The following is a 23,332-nucleotide window of genomic DNA, read 5'->3' on the forward strand; positions in this document are numbered from 1 at the left end:
AACAATCTCAGATTTCTTTTTCAGCACTGTAGCTAGGCTGACGCTCTTTAGACAAGGTTCAGCTCAGGTTAGCTCTCTAACATAGGAACCTTAGATACAGCTGTAAGGTCTGAAATTTAGATTGTTTTTCTCCCATCGAACTTCACCCACTAACTTTTCCTCATCCAAACCCTCAATCTATCTCTTATGAGGCGTTTTCACCGGCAGGTCGGTGTGGTTCAGTTCAGTCCGGTGTGCATTTTTTTTTTTGCATTTCCACTGTTTCACCTTCGGAACTGTCCCCATTTTTCAAACATCCCTCTGCTTGGGGCACACTGATCTGGTACTAAAAGGTGGAGCGAGAAACGCTGCAGTTCGTTGATTGGTCAGTAGAGAACACACCATGTTCAGGGCCCACAGGCTGTTGAGCGATGCATAATTTCGAGGCGTTCCATAGTAGCAAACTCCTCTCTGGCAATTGCAAGCTTAGAGGAATCGAGGCACAGGACACCTACGTAGACTGGGGTACCAACAGTGGTAATGTGGTGCTCCACTGGCCACTGATGATGAGAACATAGGTGTGGTGACTGCAGGGAACTCGTTGAGGAGGCGTTGATACAGATCTCAAGCCACGAGCATGTTTGCGTCTCTGCATTGCTCGGCATGCATGGGTACATAGATCTATCAATATCAATCGATATCAATCAGCAGTCGGTGACGTCCACCAGCAGCCTGAAAGCACACAAGAAGTCGAGGGAAGGGGAAATGCCACCGCATAATGAAGTCCCAGCCAAAACGCCGTCCGCCGAAACACACCACCATGTACCTGGTGCCATAGGTACGTATGGCCATACCATTGATGGCGTCCATTGGGAGGCTGTGTCCGTCGACCATGGTGTCTATGGCTAATGCATGCAGGATGCTATGCTGCCTGCCCAAATCAAACTACAGCCGCCAGCCAGATAAGGTGTCCTTGATGAACACCAGCTGTCACAGCCAGCACTCACACCTGCTATTAAGTGCCGGCCTTGGTGTTTCCCTGGGCACTGAAACTGCATGGCAGGCGACTCTACTTGGCCTTGAACCCAAATCTGTAGCGGTAATAACACAGCTCGCTATCATGTTGGTGGCAGGCCGTTACCGCGGCAGCGGTCCCTGCCTCGTCCTCCAGAGTCAGGGGCAATGTGTGGGTGAGGAGCACCACGTGGAGGAACTACTGCCAGTTTGTGAGGAAAACCCTGTCCGCTTCAGTGGCCAGTGCACAGTAGTCCTTGGCGGAGGAGAGAGGGAAGCTAGCTAATGCGGTGCGCGCAGGGAGCTACCGTAGGATAACATGGGTGAAAAAGGAAGATGGGTCCGCCAAGCCTAAAACAGCCAACATCCACTCCAACAATTCAGAGGGCTTAGCATCGCCATATTGATTATAGACTCTGAGTCTGCTTTCTCCAACTATGACAAAAGTTTCAAAAGGAATGTTTTGAGCGCGTTGTACTTGCTGTTAGCCGGAAGAGCCTCCAGCAGTCCCATCGCCTCCTTTACTCTCACTTCGAAACATCAACAACACATGCCAAGACAAGCTCTGGATCATCTGCCGGTAAAAGCTAAAACCGCGCTATCAGCAACACTTCCCCAAACTCATTTCTCAGAATCCCCTTCTGTCAACTCTGAACTGTCCTTCGTAAAGGAGCAAGTGTCTCAGGTGAATGTCTTTGTAATGTGGGTCACCACACTTTCCTCTTTGATTAAGCTTAGGGCTGGCTCAGGCTTGCCTTGGACATTATCCAAGAAAAGGGGGATGTCATCATATGCTGTAAAGCCATCTGATCTGAGGCAAATTGTGAGTTGTGATATTGGACTTTAAAAATAAAAAAGCAGGAATATGTCACCTAGTGCCACGGTGTGATTTGTTTTTTTAAAAATAATGGAACTCTGTGGAACACAGAAAGAAGATAAGGCTGGGATAAAGACAAACAGTTGATAGTCAATACATTCATTATTGGTTTGGGTCTGAATATGGAATTTTGAAGTATCCTTTAACCTTTCTAAACAGGCAGGAGCAGCCCAGCTCTGGGGTTTACACAGAGTGCTCCAAACCCTCAGACCCCTTGAACTACCCTTCATGTGCTGTTAATCTAGACTTGGATTACTTTCTTAAAAAAAACTGAGTGCTGCTGACAAGTATATTTGATCATCTGACTGCTTAAGTTTCATGTTCTTAAGACTTCTTTTCAGTGACATCATTGTATTCCAAAATCTTAGCCATTCACTTGGTGAGTACTTTGTCATCATTGCTGATGAAATAATAAAAAAAAAGACAGAAGCTTCAGTAAAAAAGTTCAGTAAAATTATCCATTAAAATCTACTGCTTGCACCTGGAGTCTATGAGTGTGGTGAGGTGATGATGATGTGAAATGTAGATATACCTCAGGACTCATCTCTGGGTACTTCCTTCCCTTACTCTTCCCCAGACATTTAGCTCGACCTCCTTCCACTCTGTGACACCAGAAACCTTTGCTGTCATCAAACCTGCAGACACACAGTATGTTTAATTAACACCTTTCACTCATAGTATATGGAAACAGTGCTGGATTATTTTTTGCTCTCAAACAAAATACTGAACTTCCTTGAAGGATACAAGTTCACAAGATGAACATTGTGTATATGTGTGGTTGTGTGTGTGAGTGTGTTACAAACATCAGAGCCTGGGTGTAATTGAAGATGGGAGTGACACCGAGGAATCTCTGAATTCCCTCCATCACCAGCGCTGGGTTAGACCGCAACAGGGCGCCGTCCACAATGTGCAACTACAAAACACACAGAGAGTCAGTGACATTAATGGCACAACTCCACAGAGGTAGACAATATTTTGATGAGGAGAGAAACAGATGCCTCCACACTTCCACAGAAGCCAAGAAGTATCCTGTCATTTCAAATCTTCTTTTGGAGCTGTAAGAATCAAACTGGTCCTCCTCAGATGAATACTTATCCAACAGGAAGCAACAGCTGATCACTGCTATCATAATAGCCTGCATTTATGTTACAACCACAGCCAAAGATAAATTGATAGATTTGTCTGATATCAGAAAAAACTGTCAACTTGTTACACTCGATTTTCATCTTCTATCTGAACAAATGTCTGTGGGGTAGGGGGACACCAGACACCCACATATCCATCTGAAATTACAATGCTGGGCGATACTAGGACGTGGTGATTAAAAACAACCTTGATAACAACAACTATCTTGTCTACAGCACCCACCATTATTGTTATGATTAGGGCTCAAGCCCAATAGGGGGAGATCCCTATTGAGTCTGCGCTGGTTTATTGGGGTTCAAGCCACTTACACTCTAAGTCTCATTGAGCATAATTTGGCACAGCTATGCTGCTCAATACGCTCTATAAAAGCCTCTTGGACCTTTTAAGTCTGCCATGATGGAATTTTTGCTGAGTAGAGAATAACTGAAATAAATTTGCTTCTCTTAATTTTGACTGTATCAATTAATTTACTAATTTACTTGTGGTTTTATGTCTTTTAGTATGAAATGATACATTTCTACAATAAATGACCGATATCTATCATCAAATCACAAAGGGTGGTGCTTAGCAGTAAATTGGCCATAACTCAATAACAATTTGCCCATTCATTATAAACCTTGGACAATAACTTCACTACATGTTAAGGAATAAAGGCCTTTGGACCTTACCATACCTTACCCATGGGAGGTGCTACAAATGCCACAAACGTGTATTTAAAAACCCAGGGGACAGAATTTTACCAAATTTGGTACACATGCTCTTAAGGCAAGTCTTAACCAAGATCTTTAGTGCCATAAAGATTGGTGCATGCGGGAATGCATGGCCTAGTAAGCATTTTACACTATATTGTGCCTTTGATCAAAATTACATTGACCTGGAATAGGCTAGAGACAATGAACTTGGCACCGTAACTGAAAATGTCCTAATGCATCACATCAAATTTGATAACAATCTACCTGTGAGAAATGAGGAAGAGGCAAATTCAGCTGCCTTGATGAGGTGGGCATGGCTGGTACCAAGGAGCAGGAAAACCAGGGGGAAGGGAAAATTACTGACTGAGAACTGGGTCACTGAGCATGCCAAATAAAACAGGTGACCAGGAATGTAGAAACGTAACATCTAGGGCTGTCAATCCATTAAAATATTTAATTGCAATTAATTGCATGGTTGTCCATAGCTAAATTGTGATTAATCGCAAATTAATCACCCATTTTTAATCTGTTCTAAATGTACCTAAAGGGTTGTTTTACAAGTTATTTTGTATCTTATCGATGCACTATCAGTGGTGCTGACTCATGCTGACTTTATGTTTAGTGTCCCACTGTCTGGCCACCTGCAGAAAGTGCAGGTCCGCTGCAAACTATCCAGCGTGGTCGGCCTATGGCGGGGGGGACTTTCTACATCAGCTGTGTGCTTGGCCAGCAAGTAGTATTGGAGACTAGCCTTACTCTGGTGGTCACTCACTTAACATCGACAGTAAATGCAATTAACTTTGGAGTTGCTGAGAAAACCATCTGGCTGGACTTTACAGCAGAAATTGTCATTCAAAAAGCCCCTTTAATTATTCATTTCTGTGCATGGAGGTTTGCTTCTGCTTGCCATCCACAACATTACCGCTGCATTGCTTCCCGATTTCCCAAACTAAAGGGTGGGCCGCGGTTCATAATTACAGACCGTGCATAAATTAATCATGCATCAAAAAAATTAACACATTATTAACATGTTAACTTTGGCAGCCCTAGTAACAACACATCAAATCAGAGTTTCATACTGGGGTCAAGACAGATAAGATATTAAAAAAAGTGTATCACTCCCAAATTGTATATTTCATTTGTTTTCTGAATTAATATCAGAACATCAGATGTGTAAACTGAAGGTCATAACAACAAAAGGACAACAAACAACTTCATTAGAAAGATTTTTCTTTTCTTAATCTGTTATTTTCCCCATTAACCTTTAATATGAATAAAATGTGAGTCAGAGTGTGTCTATGACCAAAAACTTTTTTTCCGCCATTCATTTCATTCAATCACATGTGAAGCTGATAATTCCTCAAGGTTGGGTTGATTGAGGAGATGTCAATTTTCCCTGAAACATTTAGCCTAATAAATAATTTCCAGTGCTCAGAGACATCATAAACATATTAATACATACAGTACATGTCTCATTCACCCATTCATCAGTTAAACATTCACCTAACATTCCCGCTCACAGTTAAAGTAATTTGGGGCATAGTATCATGCCCAACGATATTTCTACATGCAGTCTGGTGGAGCCACAGGTTGAACCACCATTCTTCCAATGCGTGTAAAACCCACTCCACCTCCTGAGCCACAGCCGCTGCTTTGAGTCCACCATACACAGCCATAAAATTGATACAATAGACATTTCATTCAGGCTCTTCTCTGTGGCCACATTCCAGAGGAGGTAATCGCATCACAGGGGCCTCTTATGACAATACATTGAATACACAGAGCTTGGTCCGACATTCACCTGGATAATTAACTAACAACTGTGAGTATAATTCTGAGACCTGCTTGAGTCCATTTCACTTAAATATATCCTTGGCATAAGATGTTGTTCTGTGCTGAGCAGTAAATCAACAAAAACCATCAGGTTCCTCAGCAAAGTATCTTCATTTTCAATCCATACAATGCTATATATCTAGAGTGCTATATCTATATCTGGACAGTTGGGGGCAACAGAGTCCACCACATGTCAGAGACATCAAAGCAATGTTATCCAGGTATGGTTTGATAACTATGATCAGGGATATGCTCTTCAATGAGTAAGCTTGGTTTGATTGAGCACCTGCTCATTTTTGCTCATCGAAAAAATTTTCAGTTGTCACACTAAGCCCTATAGTTTAATCATGTAAAAGTGCAGACTGCTTTGATGTTAGCTGGACGATGACATCTCAGGACAGTCAGGCAAAAGGTACCAATATTAAATGACTTGTTCTAATTTGTTTTCAGATATTTTGTAGCTTGAACAAATCCTGGGGGTGACTGCTGTTTTATCATGTTCCCTATGTTCATGGCTCATGTTGTTATTGTGCACACTGAAACTTTATGATTTACTGGAAGTAGAATCAAAAATAGTCACATAACCACCAATGTTATTACCATGTCTTCCCCAGGTAAGCAGAGAGGGTACATTTTATGTTTTTCTATGCAGATATAAATTTAACTAAATGATTAATAATAATTGTTCTTCCAGATATTGCAATGAGTTAAGTGAGCCTTAAATAAGAGCAAACCAATTTTAGCACCAAACATACATGTATACATGTATAATTTTATAAAAGCAATTCCATTTAGCAGGGAATTTATTCATTAAATTAACACACACAAATAACTTCAAATAAGCATAAACAAGCTTCATGAAGTGAGGCATTAGTAATGTACTATTTCAATTCATCTTGTCTAGTTGCACAAGTTGACCAGTTGTTGATTGTAACAATGAAGTAGACTGCACTACCCTAATGTCCACTTGCTGCAGTGTGATTTACCTGGTTGGGCTGGTAGTGTTGCAGCCAGCGCTCCAGGTGAGAAGCATAGGCCCCGGGATTAAGGCAGCGCCTCTGAAGGGCCAGCAGCTCCCTGGGGGCAAAGGGGCCCGCTGTCACCACTGCATGGAAAGTGTTGTTGAGGGCTGCAGGATCCTGGTGGGCTCTCTGGTGCTGTTGTCGCACGCACGCACGCGCATGTGCACACGCACACACACACACAAATCAAGTTTAAAAATAAATACATTTTAACTGCCTGTACAGTATGCAGGGTTCCCCACAGATTCATTTAAGTGTGGCTGGTCTCCACAATTAAAACATTTTCTGCCACAAATATTTTTTTCTAGGGCTACTGAAATAAATGCACCATGCTGTTAGTCACTGCACAACAGAGTGTACTGTTGTCAAAGATGCATGAGTAGAATGTAAGAAACAGTGACGGTGAAACTTAACCGTTTATTCTGCTTGATTTAACAGTTTACATTCACTCACTCCGCACTCCTCCTTTCTTCTTATCCATTGATCTGATAAGCTCTGACCGGATCAAAAGATCAATTATCCATGCCGCAACTTAAACTGCTGAAGGATAAAAAAAACTCATGATGAGTTTTCGCCTGAACTGTATTCACAGACTCACAATATGATCTGATCATTTAAAAAAAATAAAAATAAAAGGGACACAATTTTAAAAAACAGAGGATTCTGATTCTGTGGGAAACACTGGTTTGACACAGCACTGGATGTGTGAGATGGTTCTCACCTGGTACCAGGAGTATGCCCTGTCAGAAGGGTTGATAAGCACTGCCAGGATTTTGGCTCTGGGAAGCAGGGCAGCAGCTCTCTTAGGCGCAGCCTCTGTGTCAAAGTAGTTTGCACTCTTTTCAAACATGAAATCTGTGCTGACATTGGAGGGGAATGGGAAAAAGTCCATGTACCTGGGGATCACAAGCAAAACAAGACTGGTTAAAAACCTACTATAAGGCTGTACTGTGTATGAAACGCTGGAAAGCTTTAATTTTGAAACAGGAAGTGGCGACATTCACTCATTCATGTACTTTCACTCTTACGTCTCTGGCCCCTCTGTTGCCCTCTTAGCAAAATAATTCATGTAAATACATCTTAAATCAAAAGTGAAAGAAGACTTAAGTTCTTGCAGGTAGCTGACTGCTGGCTACCGTACAAGGTGTCACCTGAGCCACTGCCACCCCAACATTTATCACTGCATATTGTTCTCCTCCAACTCCTCCTTCATCCAGCACTGAACACATGCATTACATTTTTTAATGTCTGTATGTTACATAATGCTACAGAATAGGGGTAGTCTCTAGCTCACCTGCTAGAGCGCATGCCCCATATTCTGAGGCCTTAGCAGTGGCCCAGGTTCGATTTCAGCCTGTGGCTCTTTGCTGCATGTCATTTTCCCTCTCTCCTCCACATTTCCTGTCATTCTACAGCTGTCCTATCAATAAAAGGGAAAAAAACCCAAAAATAATCTAAAAAAAAAAAAAAATGCTACAGAATAACTCTGTAATTTCGATACAACAGCATAAATAATAATTTTATTTAAATTAAAGGAGAATCAGACCTAAATTAGTTGATTACAAGTTCTGAACTTTAAGAACACTGGGCACAAGTTGTTGTATCTTTGGAGACACTAAAGTGTAGATTGGTGGGGGGGGCTTAAATAAGAGCAAACCAATTTTAGCACCAAACCCAAATTATACATGTATCATTTTATAAAAGCATTTCCATGACCCTGCACTGATATTGGATAGTTATTAAAGGTCCGGCAACCTGGTCATGAACTCATGCAACCTGCGAAATCTTCTTCAAGATCATCTCCATGTTTTATTGGAGTGGATTTATCAAGGAAATGTAAGTAAAATGTCTTAAACATTTGTTTGTGATGATGACCACATTTAGAACATGTAGATATTTAGTTATTATGGAATACATTTATCAAATTTGATTTTCAGCTTGTTATATCTATGTAGCAATTTTACAACACTGGGTCAGTGGATTAGTCAAAACAAATACCAGTGGAAATATAATGAAGTTGATAACTCACTATAACAAAGTTCTAAGTGTGTTTTTTCTTTGTAAAAATTCTGAAATTAGACCAGAAATTAATAAATAATAACCATTTCCTGGATGCAGTATTTGGATCTATCTGTAATTGTAACATTTGAAATTTCCCCCAATGGGGGATCAATAAAGGAATATTCTATTCTATTCTATTCTATTTGAAACTGTATCTCTATCTTATCAGTAAAAAATACATATTAAACTGTCAATGGGGTTTTCTAGGCTTTGTTGGCTCAAAGAGCAGCTTGTGGCATTTGGTAGAAACAGATTCTGAATGTTCTGGTAAATCTAGTGTGTGTGTGTTATATTGTTAAGGAACAGCTGAAAAGTGTTCCTGAATCTGGGGATGTGTTGTGGGGGGATGCATATGCTCCCTTCAATGTGAAAAGCAAAACTCATAATAGGCTGACAGACAGCATTGCTGATTAACATGCATTAAAATTATTAAGCCTGAAAAATACTTAGTTCTCTACCCTACACACTTGGTCCACCACCCTATTCCTACAGGTTATCTACTAAAATATAATACTCATTTATATTATCAATTAATGAATGTATTTACTTAGTTTTACTTTCCCATTCTAGAATGCCACAGAGGGGTCCCCGATAGTGTGCAGGATGCTTATGATGCCATCCAAAATGAAGAGTGATTTTGAGACAGATCAGACAACACTGATGCAGGTGATGAGGAGACGGGTGAAGATGGCAGTGAAGTGAATAAAGAAAACTCACAGCTGCTTGTGATTATTATTCATTATATATACTGTTATGGTCCTAAATAAGCACTCAACCCTGAGAATGAACCTTCAGCTGTTCTGTACATTTACTCTTTACAAATTAAGAAATCTGGCTCCTAACTGGACCCAATTTTGCAATTTTACATTTCCCTAAAAACTTACTAAATTTTAAAACCCCTTTCATTTCATCAGTGGCCTCCTAAACAACATGTGACAGGTGAACTTTTTTTATTGTTTTAAATGTATATTTGAGCTTTACAGGGTTAAGAGCATGTGACCATGTTGTCTTCAGGCTGTGACTAAGGATTGACGACTTTCTGGAGGCGGCGTACAGTAAGAAAAAGTATTGTCTTTACCAGTCAATCCCATTGTCATAGTTTGATCCACTGAAGAACTGGATTTCCTCAAAGGTGGTGGGGCTGGGGAACGAACTTGTGACTGCTGGGTGGAGGCTTAGGAATGAATGAAGCGCTGTAGTGCCTTAAGTAAAGACAAGACATTTCTAATAATAAAGCAAAGGATACAGAAAATAGACAATAATAAAGATAAAAAGGGACAGATAGAGAGTGTGGTACCCGTTTTCTGTGGTCCAATGATGAGGAATTTGGGTAGTCGGTCACAGGTCTTTTCTTTAGACCAGATATCTTTGTGTCTCTTGTCATGACAAGGGTTCTGAAAAATAACCAAGTCAAGACACAATTACATTCACCACTATGCTTTAATTAAAGTGTTTCTGATACATTTAGTTTTGTTCATATCGTGGCTTTCCTGTGCACAAGACTGCCTTGCCATCATTATTTGAGTTCTGTCACTCCAATAGTAACTTGGGTGTTGTCAAATGTCCACTTTTCAATGACTTCTTTGACATGTACTATTAAGATAAGGGCAACCTCATACCCATTTGTCTTCAAAATACATTTTTAAATTGTAAAATGTTTCCTTTTTTTCTGATCCAAAGAACGTTTGGACTATTCTCAAACACTTTTCTGCAAAAAAAAGTAAAAACTTTCAGAGACAAAATCAATATTCTGACCTGCCAGAGTGGGTCTCTCTCCTCAGGGAAGATCTGGAAGTATTTCTCAGCGAGTTGGACAGGGGGCAAGGTCTGCAGCCTGAGGTTGGTCCAACACTGGACAAACTTCACCAAAGACTCAAAGGTGTACAGACCCAGTCGATCATTGCCATAATTAGACAGGTGTGTCATGAAGATACTGATCTGGATAGAGAGGGCACAAGTCCTTTACAGTTAGTTAGTTTAGCATTTAACCTGGAGTTATTTACAGAGAAACAAGATGTTGAGCTAAAAGCAGCTGGCTTGTGGGCTAACTCAAAATGACCTAGATAATTACCAACTATAAACGAAACAGTGAGCAATACTTTCACACAGAAACATGTTGGCCACAACTGAAACTTGATCATGACAGAATTTATAAGACACAAATTTAGCAGAACCATTTTACACTACACTCTAAAACTACATCATGTAATATTTTATAATTTGAACCAAGTCAGAGTCAAGCCTCCAAAACCACCAATGCAATGTTCTGCTGGGAATCCTTGTTTTTTTCCCCTCAAACTAAAGTTTGGCTACGGAAACATAAATTTACAGGTAACTTATTATATTCTTGCTTACATCTAGCACACACACACACGTGTGTGTGTGTGCTAGATGTAAGCAAGAATATAATTAGTTACCTGTAAATTTGTGTGTGTGTGTGTGTGTGTGTGTGTGTGTGTGTGTGTGTGTGTGTGTGCTAGATGTAAGCAAGAATATAATTAGTTACCTGTAAATTTATATGTGTGTGTGTGTGTGTGTGTGTGTGTGTGTGTGTATAAGTTTACATTGATTGGCACACAGGTTGTGTTATGATGGGGGAAAAAAGTAAATTCAAAGCCCTGGAAATAATGGTTTGAGTTTAGGCACATATATATTTTGGTGTACTCAACGAAGCTAACAAGGTTCAACTTCAGTTTTTATAATTAGATTACACTCTGTGGATTTTGAAGCAGTGTCCTGGCTGTGTTTACAAGACACATGAATTGTTACAAAGTGGTGACAATAGGGTGCTGTCATTTCAAGCTGACTTCTCAGCAGTGAAGATCACTGAACTGCACGAGCATTTAAACTCAACCATTTGATCACTTATACCTCATGCAGTAGGCAGCCCCCTCAAATATCTTTTGTAAAACAGGCTGGGTGGCACAAAAAATAGTTTATTTTCCAATAATTAGTATGACAGACAAATAATAACATAATCTTAATAAAATCAAGGCACAATATTTCATTTGGCAATATCTCTGGGTCACCAGGTCAAATTGCCTCTCAAACCTCCTTTTTGTCTTCAATTCAAGTGGAGTCTTTAGGCATTCCATTCTAAAGTAAGTCAAGTCTCAAAGCAGATGAGTCCAAGTCAAGTTGCAAGTTCTCATTTTGAGACTTGAGTATACAGCTCTGGAGTATTAAAATGGTTCTTACAGGGTTAAGTAGTACAGTGAGGAAGAGTTCTCCTCCTCTGATGCTCTTGTCCAGCTCCTTAGAGCCTCCCGGGTATTCATTATAGAAGATTGTATGGGTAAACAGACCACAGGTCTGTCTGGGCAACACCTACAACACACAAGGAGAACATTAGTTGCTTGTATTTTTGTATGATTGTGTATATGCTCTTGTGGACATTTTTAAAGTGGTGACATTTTACCTGTTGTCCCTATTTTATAGATCAGAATGCAGACTGAGGGTAAGGTGGGAATTAGTCGGGGTTAAGCCAGTAGAGTACTGGACTTTTTTAATCAAAAGCCTGATCCATTCCTAATTCTTTGTATTTTCTCTCTGGATACTGGTCTCAAATGTCTCATTGCACTCCATTAAAACTCTGGAATTGCACAGTGTTCACAATACATACACTAGAACCAGCACTCTAATGTGCATTTGTGAACAGTGCACAAGGGCAAAACTTTTTTGAGCATGTTTTTTGTCTAGTTTTTTATCTAGTGCTGCTGGTGACTGAAAACCATATTTTAACTTCAAAATGTGTTCATGTTAGGGATGCAGAAAAGCCAAATCCAAATCCTATCTCAACAGATTTACACTGATGCTCAATATACAGAATATAATTGGAGAGCATTAAAGGAAAGCTTTGACACAAAGTGCTTTTCTTAATGCATGGCATTTAAGTTGCAGGGTTACTGGAGGTTTTGCTCTCTTTTTTTACTCTTTTATGCGCCATGTTACCATCCTGTACTAAAAAAAAACTCAATCTGTGAATTCATCAGTGAATTTCTGTCTCTACCTGCTGATACATAATAGAGGGACTTTTAGAATAGAGGTAAATAGAATTTCTTTTGTGGCGTTCAGCCAGTTTTAATTTTTGTAAATGAAAAATAGATCTTAATAATAGAAACTATGACGAAATCTAAGTTTCATTTTCGTAGACGAGACGAGATTTAAGTGTCAGTGGACAATCAGACATTCAAAATAAGAGAGGAGAACAGAACGACCAACAACAGCCATGCAAGCAACTGTTTTCTGATGCCTTATGAAAGACATTGGAGTGCCAGCTGGCTGGCATGTTTCCAGGATGTTTTAGCCAGCCTGCAAACAGCAGTAAAGGAGCAGCCATGTGTGTCTGACTGCAGATAATGGAGCTGTTTTCTGTATCTGTGGAGACCTTTAATCTAGCTGAACAGAGGCTGTTAGCATTTAGCTCTGTTAGTTAGCTGGTGAACCCCTGCAGAGCGAGCAGCCACCAGCCTCTCTTCACATCTGTTACCTGCACAGCGTCTGACAGGCAGCTAGGAGGCTCAGTTATCTGAGAATAACTCTGCTGTATATAGAGTCTGAACTTTTCTCTGAAAGCTATAAGTTTAATTTTAACCAGCGACTCTAACAGAGGACCTGAGTTTCAACCTCCAAACTAACAATGTTGCAGACTTAGAAAAAAATCAGGCTGAAATAAAGTTACTTTTCTGCTTCTTCATAGTGAGACCAATAAGTCAGCATTTACAGTGAATCTAGGTACAAATCCCAGTTGTCTTAAATTAGTTATTTGACTAATTTGACTGTATAGGTTGAAATATATATATATATACACACCTTGACTAAAGCATGAGTTTTCGTTGACTGAAACAAGACTAATACTATAAAGAATTTATATGACTAAAATTAGTCTAAAACTAATAAACATTTTTGTCTCAAGACTAAGACTAAATCAAGAATAGCTGCCCAAATTAATGATATCAGCATATCCAAAATGTACATTTGAATGGCCCAAAGCGATTTCCTGAAATGTCACTATTATTCAGGTTAATCCACAAACCCTGTTAGGCACAGTTTTCACATATAATTTTTTTTTGCTACACTGTCTCCACAGAAAAGGACAGCTGCACTGTGTCATTATCACTTACACATCTACCTTCATTTTTCAACAAAAAAATGCATCAGAGTAGAGCAAGGTTTACTGATAGGATTATTACTGTAATATCAGTAGACTGTGGACTGACCTGGATCCCATTGTGGATGAAGCCACGTCGGTATCGAGCTGGCCTCAGATGAGGATATTCCTCAGTGCTGGTCACCTTGATGCCCCACACAGACTTCCAGGCCTCATAGAGCTGGCTGTGAACTGGGTAAACGCCAGAGTGGTGAGGAGCCACTGCATAGCCCATATCTGTTGGAATGCCATGCTCCTTGAGAGGGGAAGGTGTTGAGAGAGAGCAGGATGAGGGTAGATAAAGAAGTAGCACAGGGGACAGGCAACATCATCAAGAGAACGTTACAGTCAGGAGGGAAAAGAAAAAATAGGCAAGGAGTAACATACCACCTAAAAGCAGTTGTTTACTCACAGTATAAATACCTAATTCTTCTAGGGCAATTTCTACAAATGTCTTTACCAGGTCTATTGCAAAAGAAAACTGTTTAAAAATCTGATTATACTTTCAAGCCCACACTACTTGCGTAACCATGATGACTTCACACTCCTTTCAGTCTCAATGTAGCCACACATTGTCAAACTAGCCATGTGGGCAGTGTATGGTGCAAACCTGAGCGAAGATCTTGTTAAGCCTCATCTGCTCAGCCAAGACACTGACATTGTGAAAAAGGTGAGGCTGCATGTGACTCCACATGTGAGGAAACCACCAGAAGTCCATCCTGTGTTGCAGCAGCATGTCATCTCCCCGATCCTCTTCATCAGTACCTAAAACACGCACGCACGCACGCACGCACGCACACGCACACGCACACATACACACACACACACACACACACACACACACACACACACACACACACACACACACACACACACACCTTCCATGAAATTAATGTGGCCTGATCAAGCAGCAACCTCCAAGGCTGAAAAATGAAGTCAATTCAATTTTCTTAATCAGATGCACCCTTTGCTCCAGCCTCTCCCCGAAATACTTTAGTCCATCCTCCAAAACAATTAAATGCTGTACTTGAGGCTTCTAAACCAGAGCCCACAAACTGGTGGGTGATGTCATGGGAGCTTTCCATTAATGTATAGTCTATGAGCTTGATTCACAATAAAGTATAAAATTTAGTTTCTGCCATAAGTTACATTCACTCAGTTTTTAATACCACAACAACATCTGGCCTCACATAGTGATGGATTAAGATTTCACTTTGTTGAAAAAAGATGACACTGCTGTCAGGTTGGTATTTAGTACCTTGATTAGTCATTACAACCTTAATCAAAAGTTGGGACATTGTGTAAAATGTAAATAAAAATAGAATGCAATAATGTGCAATACAGAGAACAAGATATGTGATGTTCTAACAGATAAACTCAATTTCTTGTTTGTAAATATACACTCATTTTCATTTTGATGGCTGTATCAGATTTTAAAAAAGGTGGAACCCGAGCAACAAGACTGGGAAAGTTGTTTAACAACTGTTAAGAACACTTCACAGGTAAACAGGTTTAAGTCTTTCACAAGTGGGGATGGTCACTTTGTGAAAAACTTTTTGGGCAAACAGTCCAATAGTCTGGGAACGTCTCTAAGCTCACAACTGCAAAGAATTTAGGGATTCCACCATCTACTATCCATAATATCTTATATATATTCAGAGAATCTGGAGCAATCTTGGCATGTAAGGGATGCCAAGACTGACTGCCTGTGACCTATGGCTCGTCAGGCTGCACTGCATCAAACCTCAACATAATTGTATAAAGGATATCACTACACAAGCTCAGGAACATTTTGGAAAACCATTGTCAGTAAACACAGTTCATCGCTGCATCTACAAATGCAAGTTCAGACTCTCTAAAGGTGAAGGTGAAGGTTAAGGAAAAGTTAAAGTACCCAACAAGAACAAGCTGGAAAAGCAGCTACAGCAGGATGGTGTGAAGCAGGTCTGGGATGGCATGAGGAAAACACAGGGCTTGGAGCAGAAGGGGGGTCCACTACTAGATGGAGGACAGGATCTGGCTGATGACCTGAATATGTTTTTCAACAGATTTAACAGCACCTCCTCTCCCAGCCAGTCGCCTGCAGCCCTTTTCCCCACACCATGGCTTGTGCCAGGTCAAGAGCCAGTTGGACAGACTGAAGCAGGGGAAATCAGCTGGAACTGATGGAATCAGCCCTAGACTGCTGAAGACCTCCATACAGCTGTGTAGAATCCTCACCCACTTATTCAATATGAGCCTGCATCTCCTGCATTATCCTGGTTCCCCAAAAGATACACTAACTCACATGACCTAAGGCCCGTTGCACTAACTTCACACATCATGAAAACACTCGAGAGACTGATCCTTGGTCACATCATGCCCAGGGTGTGCACAAACACAGATCCTCTGCAGTTTGCTAACCATCCCAACACTGGAGTGGATGATGCCTTCATCTACATGCTGCAGAGGGTTCACGTAAATCTGCACAAACGTGGCACTATGGCAAGGATTATGTTTTTTCGATTTCTCAAGTGCATTTGATACAATCCAACCAGGGCTGCTGTGGAAGAAGATGAGGGGATGCAGGTGGAGCCGACACTCTTCTCATGGGTCATGGACTACTTAACCTGTAAACCACAGTACGTGTACCTGCAGGGTTGCGTCTGTTCTGTCCCCTTTCCTGTTAACCTTATTTGGCACAACACTGACAACTGCTTTATGCAAACATTCAGAATGCAGCTAAATACCTCCAAAACTAAGGAGATGATAGTGGACCTTGGGAGAAAGAGGCTCAAACCAGTCACAGCAGACATCAGGGGTACTCAGGTGGCGGTGGTCTCCAGCTACAGATACCTGGGGGTGCAGTTCGACAACAAGCTGGACTGGAAGACCCACATGGAAGCTCTGTATGAAGAAGAGTTTGAAGATCTAAGTTGGCCATTTCCCACTCGTGGATGATAAGTTGGGCACTCTCTTTAGCTCTTATACTGCAAATGCACTTCTCAGTGTGGTTTGTCCATGTAGTTGTTGTAGTTGTCTTTAAAGAGGCATGTGCGAAGGTGGGGCTGACCGGAGCGCCTCACTACGATGCCAGCTCAGATGCTGCATCATGTTGACTGTCGACTGCTGACTGCTGACTGTTGCTAAGCAGGTCCACACTCACCTCTCCGACAATAACCTGTTTGAAGAATTCCAGTCTGGTTTCCGTCCCCTTTACAGCAACGAAACAGCCCTGGTCAAAATTACCAACGATTTGTTGATGGCAGCTGACTATGGCATCTTAACAATACTCATCCTCCTTGATCTCAGTGCAGCTTTTGACACCATCTCACATACAGTACCATCCTCCTAGACAGATTAGCATCTATTGGTTTCACTGTGACTCACGCTGCACACAGTTTGTTCAATTAAAAACATTCAGATCACAGCACTCCCCAGTTACTATCGGTGCTCCTCAGGGCTCTGTCCTGGGTCCTCTCCTTTTTATCATCTACCTCCTACCACTTAGACATATTTTCAGGAACTTTGGTATTTCATTGTTATGCAGACGACACCAAGAGTCTGGGAGTCATCCTTGACAGCACACTATCGCTTGAAGCACATATCAATAACATCACTCGGTCTGCATATGTTCATCTACTCATTATCAACCATCTCCGTCCATCTCTCACACCCAATAGCACTGTCACCCTTGTCAGCGATCTCATCACCTCCTGCATTGACAACCGGAACTCTCTCCTCTTTGATCTTCCGCTCAAGCTCCTTCATAATCTTCAATTACTTCAGAACTCTGCTGACCGCATCATTACCAGAACTCCCTGAGTAGAACACATAACCCCCATCCTAAAACAACTTCACTGGCCTCACTTTCAAGGCTCTCTATAACCTCGCTCATCCGTATCTCTCTGCCCTTCTTCATCATTACACACCTTCCCGCAGGGGTGGGCCATCAGGGCCAGCAAGGCCTTCTCTGCTGGCCTAAACATATTCAGAAAAGTAAATGTTTTTTTGTCTTTTTTCGTAAATATTTTTAAATAAAATTATTCTCCCTAGTCTGTTCTTTTTATGTCATATTATATCCACGTGGTTTCGCTGCTTCCAGTGTTATATATTATGCTAGAGTTTTTATCCAATCATATTTCAGCTAGCTTGTGTTGTCAGGTTCTATGAAATCTGCCTGAGGCCTTTAGAATCAACAGAGCAGGCTCTGTGCGCTGTAAGTGAACGGACACTTGCGATAGCCAATCAGCTCTCGAGTCTGTGACACCAAGGCCAGCTAGAATGTCTTACGCTGAAGTTGGCATGTACACGTCCTGTGATTGGATAAGCACTCGTGAGAGCCTGAAAGGCGACACTTTGCAAAATATCTGAACTAAACTAGGAGATTCGTTAGCCTGGACAGGTATCGGTGCTTTTTTTTAACCCACAATGGCCGGAGGAGAAAGGATAGATTTGGTTGCAGATATACTTGCCACGCCATTTTCAAGACGGACCTTTCAAGAAAAAATAGATCTTGTGAGAAGAGGTCAGCCAGACCCTATGCTAGCTAGCCTGACTGTAATATTTGCCATGGCTGATTTTGAAGTGAAAAGTCCCACTGATCTCTATGATTTTCTTCTGAGCAAAAATCTGAGTGAGAGTATGAGACAACTTTACGCACTGGCCTGTTTGGCTGTGACTATCCCTGTGCCCACTGCCTCTGTTGAGCGCTCACTCTTAGCATTAAAGCGTCATGAAACTTATGCCAGAAACACAACCGGACAGACACGGCTTCCAGCACTAGCCTCCATGTCCATAGAAAAGGACTTATTGATGGAACTGAAACGCACAGATAAAATGTACAACAGAGCCATTGAAGTCTTCTTGATAAAAGAAAGAAGGATAGATTTTATTTTCAAATAAGCAGGCGCTGTGGAGGAGATCCATGTTGGTGAGTGAGAGCATTTTATTTGTATTTTTAATATGTTTTTCACATTTTTATTTTGTTCGTATTAAATCAAGGGTAACAAAGTAAAATGGCAAAAATGCTAAAAATTATTGATTTTAAATGCTCCTGAAATTAAGTGTTTCTCGACTAGCCTATATTAAGGTTGATAATGTATATGTGTGATTCTGTATGGAATCATGGGCCATGGTGTCATATTGATGGTATTATGGGGTGTATTAATTTAGGTAGGACTAAGTAGGACATCACTGAAGGCCTAGCGTTGAAATGCACAGCCCGCCGTTGCCCTCTTGTACTCTTGGGTCTTCCTCCTTCATGCTCCTCACTACACCTCCAGCTCGTTTATCCTCTATGGGTTTCAGAGCTTTCAGCCGTTCTGCCCCTCATCTTTAGAATTCTCTCCCACAAACAATCTGTGAAATTGACTCTATCCCTATTTTCAAATCCTGCTTCAAACCCACCTTTTTAGACTTGCGTATTCCGAGTAATTCACTGTTGTTGAACTTTTGTTTTTTTTTTTTTTTTGGTACTGTTTTTCTTCACTTTGAATTGATTACTTTGTTTGGTGATATTTCTGATATGTGTTTTTATGCTGTTTTACGGTTATTGTTTTTTTGTAAGGTGACCTTAAGTGTCCTGAAAGGTGTCAATAAATGAAATATATTATTATTTTATCATTAAATATCTTGTCTTTGTACTGTTTTCACTTGAATATAGGTAGAAAAGGATTCACAAATCTTTGTTTTTATTTACATTTACACAATGTCTTATGTTTTTAAAATTGGGGCTGTAGTTCTGCTCAGAGTAAAACCGTGCTACTTTTTTTGTAGGCTGTAAGAAAGTTAGCATCTTCCTTGTTCCCTCAGCAAAAAGCCTGTGGGATTTTTACCATCATTTGTGTTTTTTACAGAAAATATGCTCTGTGGCAAACAAAGTTTGTGATACTTAGCATGCTTTGAGCATTACTTTTATGTTTTTTTAAGTGTAAATGCAGGTTTAAAATTAATGTTAAGCTATTAACAAATTACATGATGGTCGAACGACTTAATGTTGCCAAGACAACAGGGCTGTAAAGCCATGTTTAGCAGCTCGGTATGGTGACGTTCTTTTGTCTCATTTAGCCACTTGTTGGCAACTGTCTTTTTGAAACCACCCTCAGGCTTCAAAATTCACGAATGGGGTATTTACTGAAGCAATTTATACCATAGAGCAAAACTTTTAAGTCTCTTAAGCTTGTGTTAAACACAGACCTTATTTCAGTCATCTAACTAAAAACCAATTCAAAAAACCCAATCGACCTTGAGACAGGGTACAGGAGATGCTGAAAAGCTTACACATATCTGGGTTTTAAGAGTCATTTGATATGTTTACATGATGCTAGAAAAAGTCAAATTATTTTGTTAGTCCGAAAAAAATTGACTTTAAAATACAAGTAAACATGTTAGTCCGACTGACATTGTACTAAATTGAATTTATCAAAGTTGGACTGACACAACTAGATAATGCAGTTGAGAAAGAAGCTACTTCTCCATGTAGACACCTAAACTAGACCTGAACTGGTCTAGGCGTTCTGCACATGCACGTCACCAGGCCGAGCTTTGCCCGGATGTCTAACTTCATAAATTCATAGAAGAAAGCCTGGAAAAACAAAAGAAAAAGAAAAACGGAAGAATGCAAAATAAGACACAGGTTTCTATTGTGCCATTTTATAACCTGTGTTGCTCTGCTAATGTCTTTGATAAACCAGATCTACAGGTGACATGTCAACATTTGTTTCCCCACTGAATATTTCTTCCATCCTGTTAATGCAAGCGCATTAACAGGATGGAACAGGATATTTCTTCCATCCTGTTAATGACTTTTTTTTTTTTTTTAAATTATGCACCAGGGGATCAGTCTTCAACACAACACCTGCAGGGGAGCTAAATAATGTCCTGCTGTGGATGGGGACATAGAAAAACAAATTTTAGCAAACTAAAACATTCAATTTCAGTTTAACCTTACACAACAGCTGATGGAGGCAGTGGTAGAGCAGCAGCTCTGCCATTCAATGGAGTAAAATGAGTCAATGGAGTCTGGTGTTTCTGATATGACTGCTTCAAATTCCAGTTGGTAAGGGCTGTATTACAGCAAGGTAAAACAGTCAAAATATTTTAAATATTGCATACAGTTAAACTGATATTGATTTTTTTGGTGGCTTTAGACTAATCAATCAAGAGTTTGCTCAGCTCCTCTGTGCATGACCTGGATGTTTTCTACCCTGAAGTTGTAAGTAAACATTGCAATCCTGTCTATGGCAACTAGCTAAAAGGAGGCATATGGCCACCTAGTGAGGCAGAGTTGGATAATTGAGGTCAGTAAATCAGTTCTTGTTTACTGGGATAAGGACAGTAGTCCAATTAAATGAACTATTGGGCTATAATCGTTGGAGAAAGGTATAATTGGGTAAGTAAATGTAAGGTAGTGGTGAGCTATATAAATAGTACTGAAGACTCTCTACTGATTACTGATATTATCGGTAATCAGAATTATTTTTAGGGAACTGAATAAAGCCAATCAACTTTTTATACTTGTGTTTAAAACACTTGTTTGCAATAGTTATTTTAAATTGTATCATTTATTGTGGTTAATGTCAGTGTTTACCGAAATCTCCCAATTTCACAGTCTGCTTTGATGCAGTGATGGCCGAAGGGTAAAAGGGCGCATGGGCCATTCAGAATTACTACAAACACAAAATTTCCGCAAAAAATTGTTATGTCAAGGCAGAGATAATGGCCTCATTTATAATGAGGCATTTTTAAACTTTCGTCTTTAACATACAAAGGCAAAGTTTCAAATCTTCATCTTTACTATAGGATTATATTTCAAACAGAAAGCCTTGTTGATATGATTTTCCATACCTGTGTGATAGAACTTTCCAGAAAATCCCAAATTGAAGGTGAAATTAGGGACCAGTGCTCTCAGCTTGTTTTGTGTGGTGAGCAATGCCTGTGAGAAGAGAAAAATACACCTCACTTTACTCAGTGACATTTCATCTCAAAGTTATGATTATAAAATAATTAACCATTGTTGTCTGACATCACTGATTCAACAAGCCCTTAATCCCAACTAGTAACAATTGACATGCGTTATGTGCAATACATTTTTAAGTGTTGGATGAAAATTGGAATACACTAGAACTTTAGACTTGCTCTTGATACAGGTGTCTTTATGTCAACTTCTGTAATATATCATTTTACAGAACATGTTTTAGTTTTCTGGGGTTTCCCATGCATCTGTTTATTTGCAATGGTCTGCCACAATTACAGCATCTGCTGCACTAATGTAATTTTTAGGAGTTCTATTTGAAAAAATATACCGTTTCGTTATTCACTGCACCAAACTCTCTGGGCGCAGATATAGCAGCAGAACACTAGAATCAGTGAAGATAAAATGTCACTGTTCCTTGTGTTGGTTCTTAAAGTTTGCATTCACTCGCCTTTGCAGCAGCTGCTCCTTTCATCCATCAGTATAATCGGATCAACTGATCTTTTACCTACTCTGCAACTCAAACTTCACCAACTGCTGTTCAGGAAAAAAGAACTCATGATGATAGATTCCTAGACCCGCAAAAAAATAAAACAAATTCGAATTGAGGTGAAAAAACTGGAATCCTGACTGCTACTCAACATAACAGAGAAACATTAAAACCCACAGAGAGAGCTTGAGCCAAGGTCTGAACCCAGGACCTTACTCCTTCAGAAACTTACTGAGCAACTGCGCTGCTTGCTAACCAGCCAGAATCTCCATGCTTTGTTCAGAAAAAAAACAAGGCACCAAGAGTTTTGTGATAAAATTAAACAAAAGATCACATTTGCATTGACTTTGTAAAACCATGCCAAGACCGGACTGAAGCTCTCAAAACCTGCATAAAAATAAGCATAAATTCAACCTTACGATCAGCAGTTTAGGGGCAGAACCCTATATTTTTGTTGTCTTAATTAGATTGGCCACATCCAGCGGCTGCTTTAGACTTGTTCCACTTTGTTTTTCTCGGCTCAGAGTTGGTGAGGCCTTCTAAAGTAGGCATCATCCTATATGGTGACAAGTTGACAGATCTTTTCTCAGTGCAGTAATAATATATTATGTTACTTACAACTAGCTTTTTATGTATACAGACAGCTGACAAAAAAGCTGTTGAAAGCTAATTTAACATCCCAGAAACAAAGACATAAGGGCTTTACGGTCTGAAACACTTCATCTCCGGCAACAATGAAAAATCAACAGCTTCATGCCTAAAAAACTTACAAGTCTATGAAAACAAGCTCATGAACATGGGAGACAGGGCACATAGAGATAGTTTGCTCATTTTTAATCTTAAAGAGGAGCTGAGGGCCTGAATGCCCGTGCCTACCTGATGGAAAATATTCCTAAATGGTTCCCTGTCTGTGTGTCTTCTCCCCCTGAATTGATGAGATGCCACCACTTTGGTCATCGATCTAAACCTGGTCTTGGCAAGGCACAGCGCTCTTGTACAATAATTATAAAATGCCTTTGTTACACGGACAGAGACCGGTTACAAAAGAAAATAAGAAAAACTCCCCTGAAGGTGGCTGGTATTCAACTGAAGTTTGCCACAGACTATAGCAAAGC

The 23,332-nt window shown here is 40.2% G+C and overlaps 1 protein-coding gene across 2 annotated transcripts in view; it reads right to left on the reverse strand.

The window, feature by feature from the left end:
- The window catches only part of ndst2a (N-deacetylase/N-sulfotransferase (heparan glucosaminyl) 2a), a 61,061-nt gene that overhangs the window by 4,362 nt on the left and 33,367 nt on the right, over positions 1 to 23,332 (reverse strand). Inside the window, exons 4-14 of one of the 2 annotated variants that reach the window (XM_042501666.2) lie at positions 21,601 to 21,688; positions 14,384 to 14,538; positions 13,844 to 14,029; positions 11,823 to 11,951; positions 10,380 to 10,562; positions 9,922 to 10,018; positions 9,703 to 9,826; positions 7,285 to 7,459; positions 6,528 to 6,698; positions 2,674 to 2,783; positions 2,403 to 2,505 (exon numbers count right to left, since the gene is read on the reverse strand). In XM_042501666.2, coding sequence (XP_042357600.2) covers positions 2,403 to 2,505; positions 2,674 to 2,783; positions 6,528 to 6,698; positions 7,285 to 7,459; positions 9,703 to 9,826; positions 9,922 to 10,018; positions 10,380 to 10,562; positions 11,823 to 11,951; positions 13,844 to 14,029; positions 14,384 to 14,538; positions 21,601 to 21,688 — 1,521 coding nt within the window. Of the gene's footprint in view, positions 1 to 2,402; positions 2,506 to 2,673; positions 2,784 to 6,527; positions 6,699 to 7,016; positions 7,104 to 7,284; positions 7,460 to 9,702; positions 9,827 to 9,921; positions 10,019 to 10,379; positions 10,563 to 11,822; positions 11,952 to 13,843; positions 14,030 to 14,383; positions 14,539 to 21,600; positions 21,689 to 23,332 lie in introns of those variants that run through there. The other variant, XR_006106560.2, reaches the window with a different exon arrangement.

The sequence above is a fragment of the Plectropomus leopardus genome, chromosome 13, assembly GCF_026936395.1.
Source record: "Plectropomus leopardus strain MGB_pleo_1.0 chromosome 13, ASM2693639v1, whole genome shotgun sequence".
Taxonomy (NCBI): Eukaryota; Metazoa; Chordata; class Actinopteri; order Perciformes; family Serranidae; genus Plectropomus; species Plectropomus leopardus.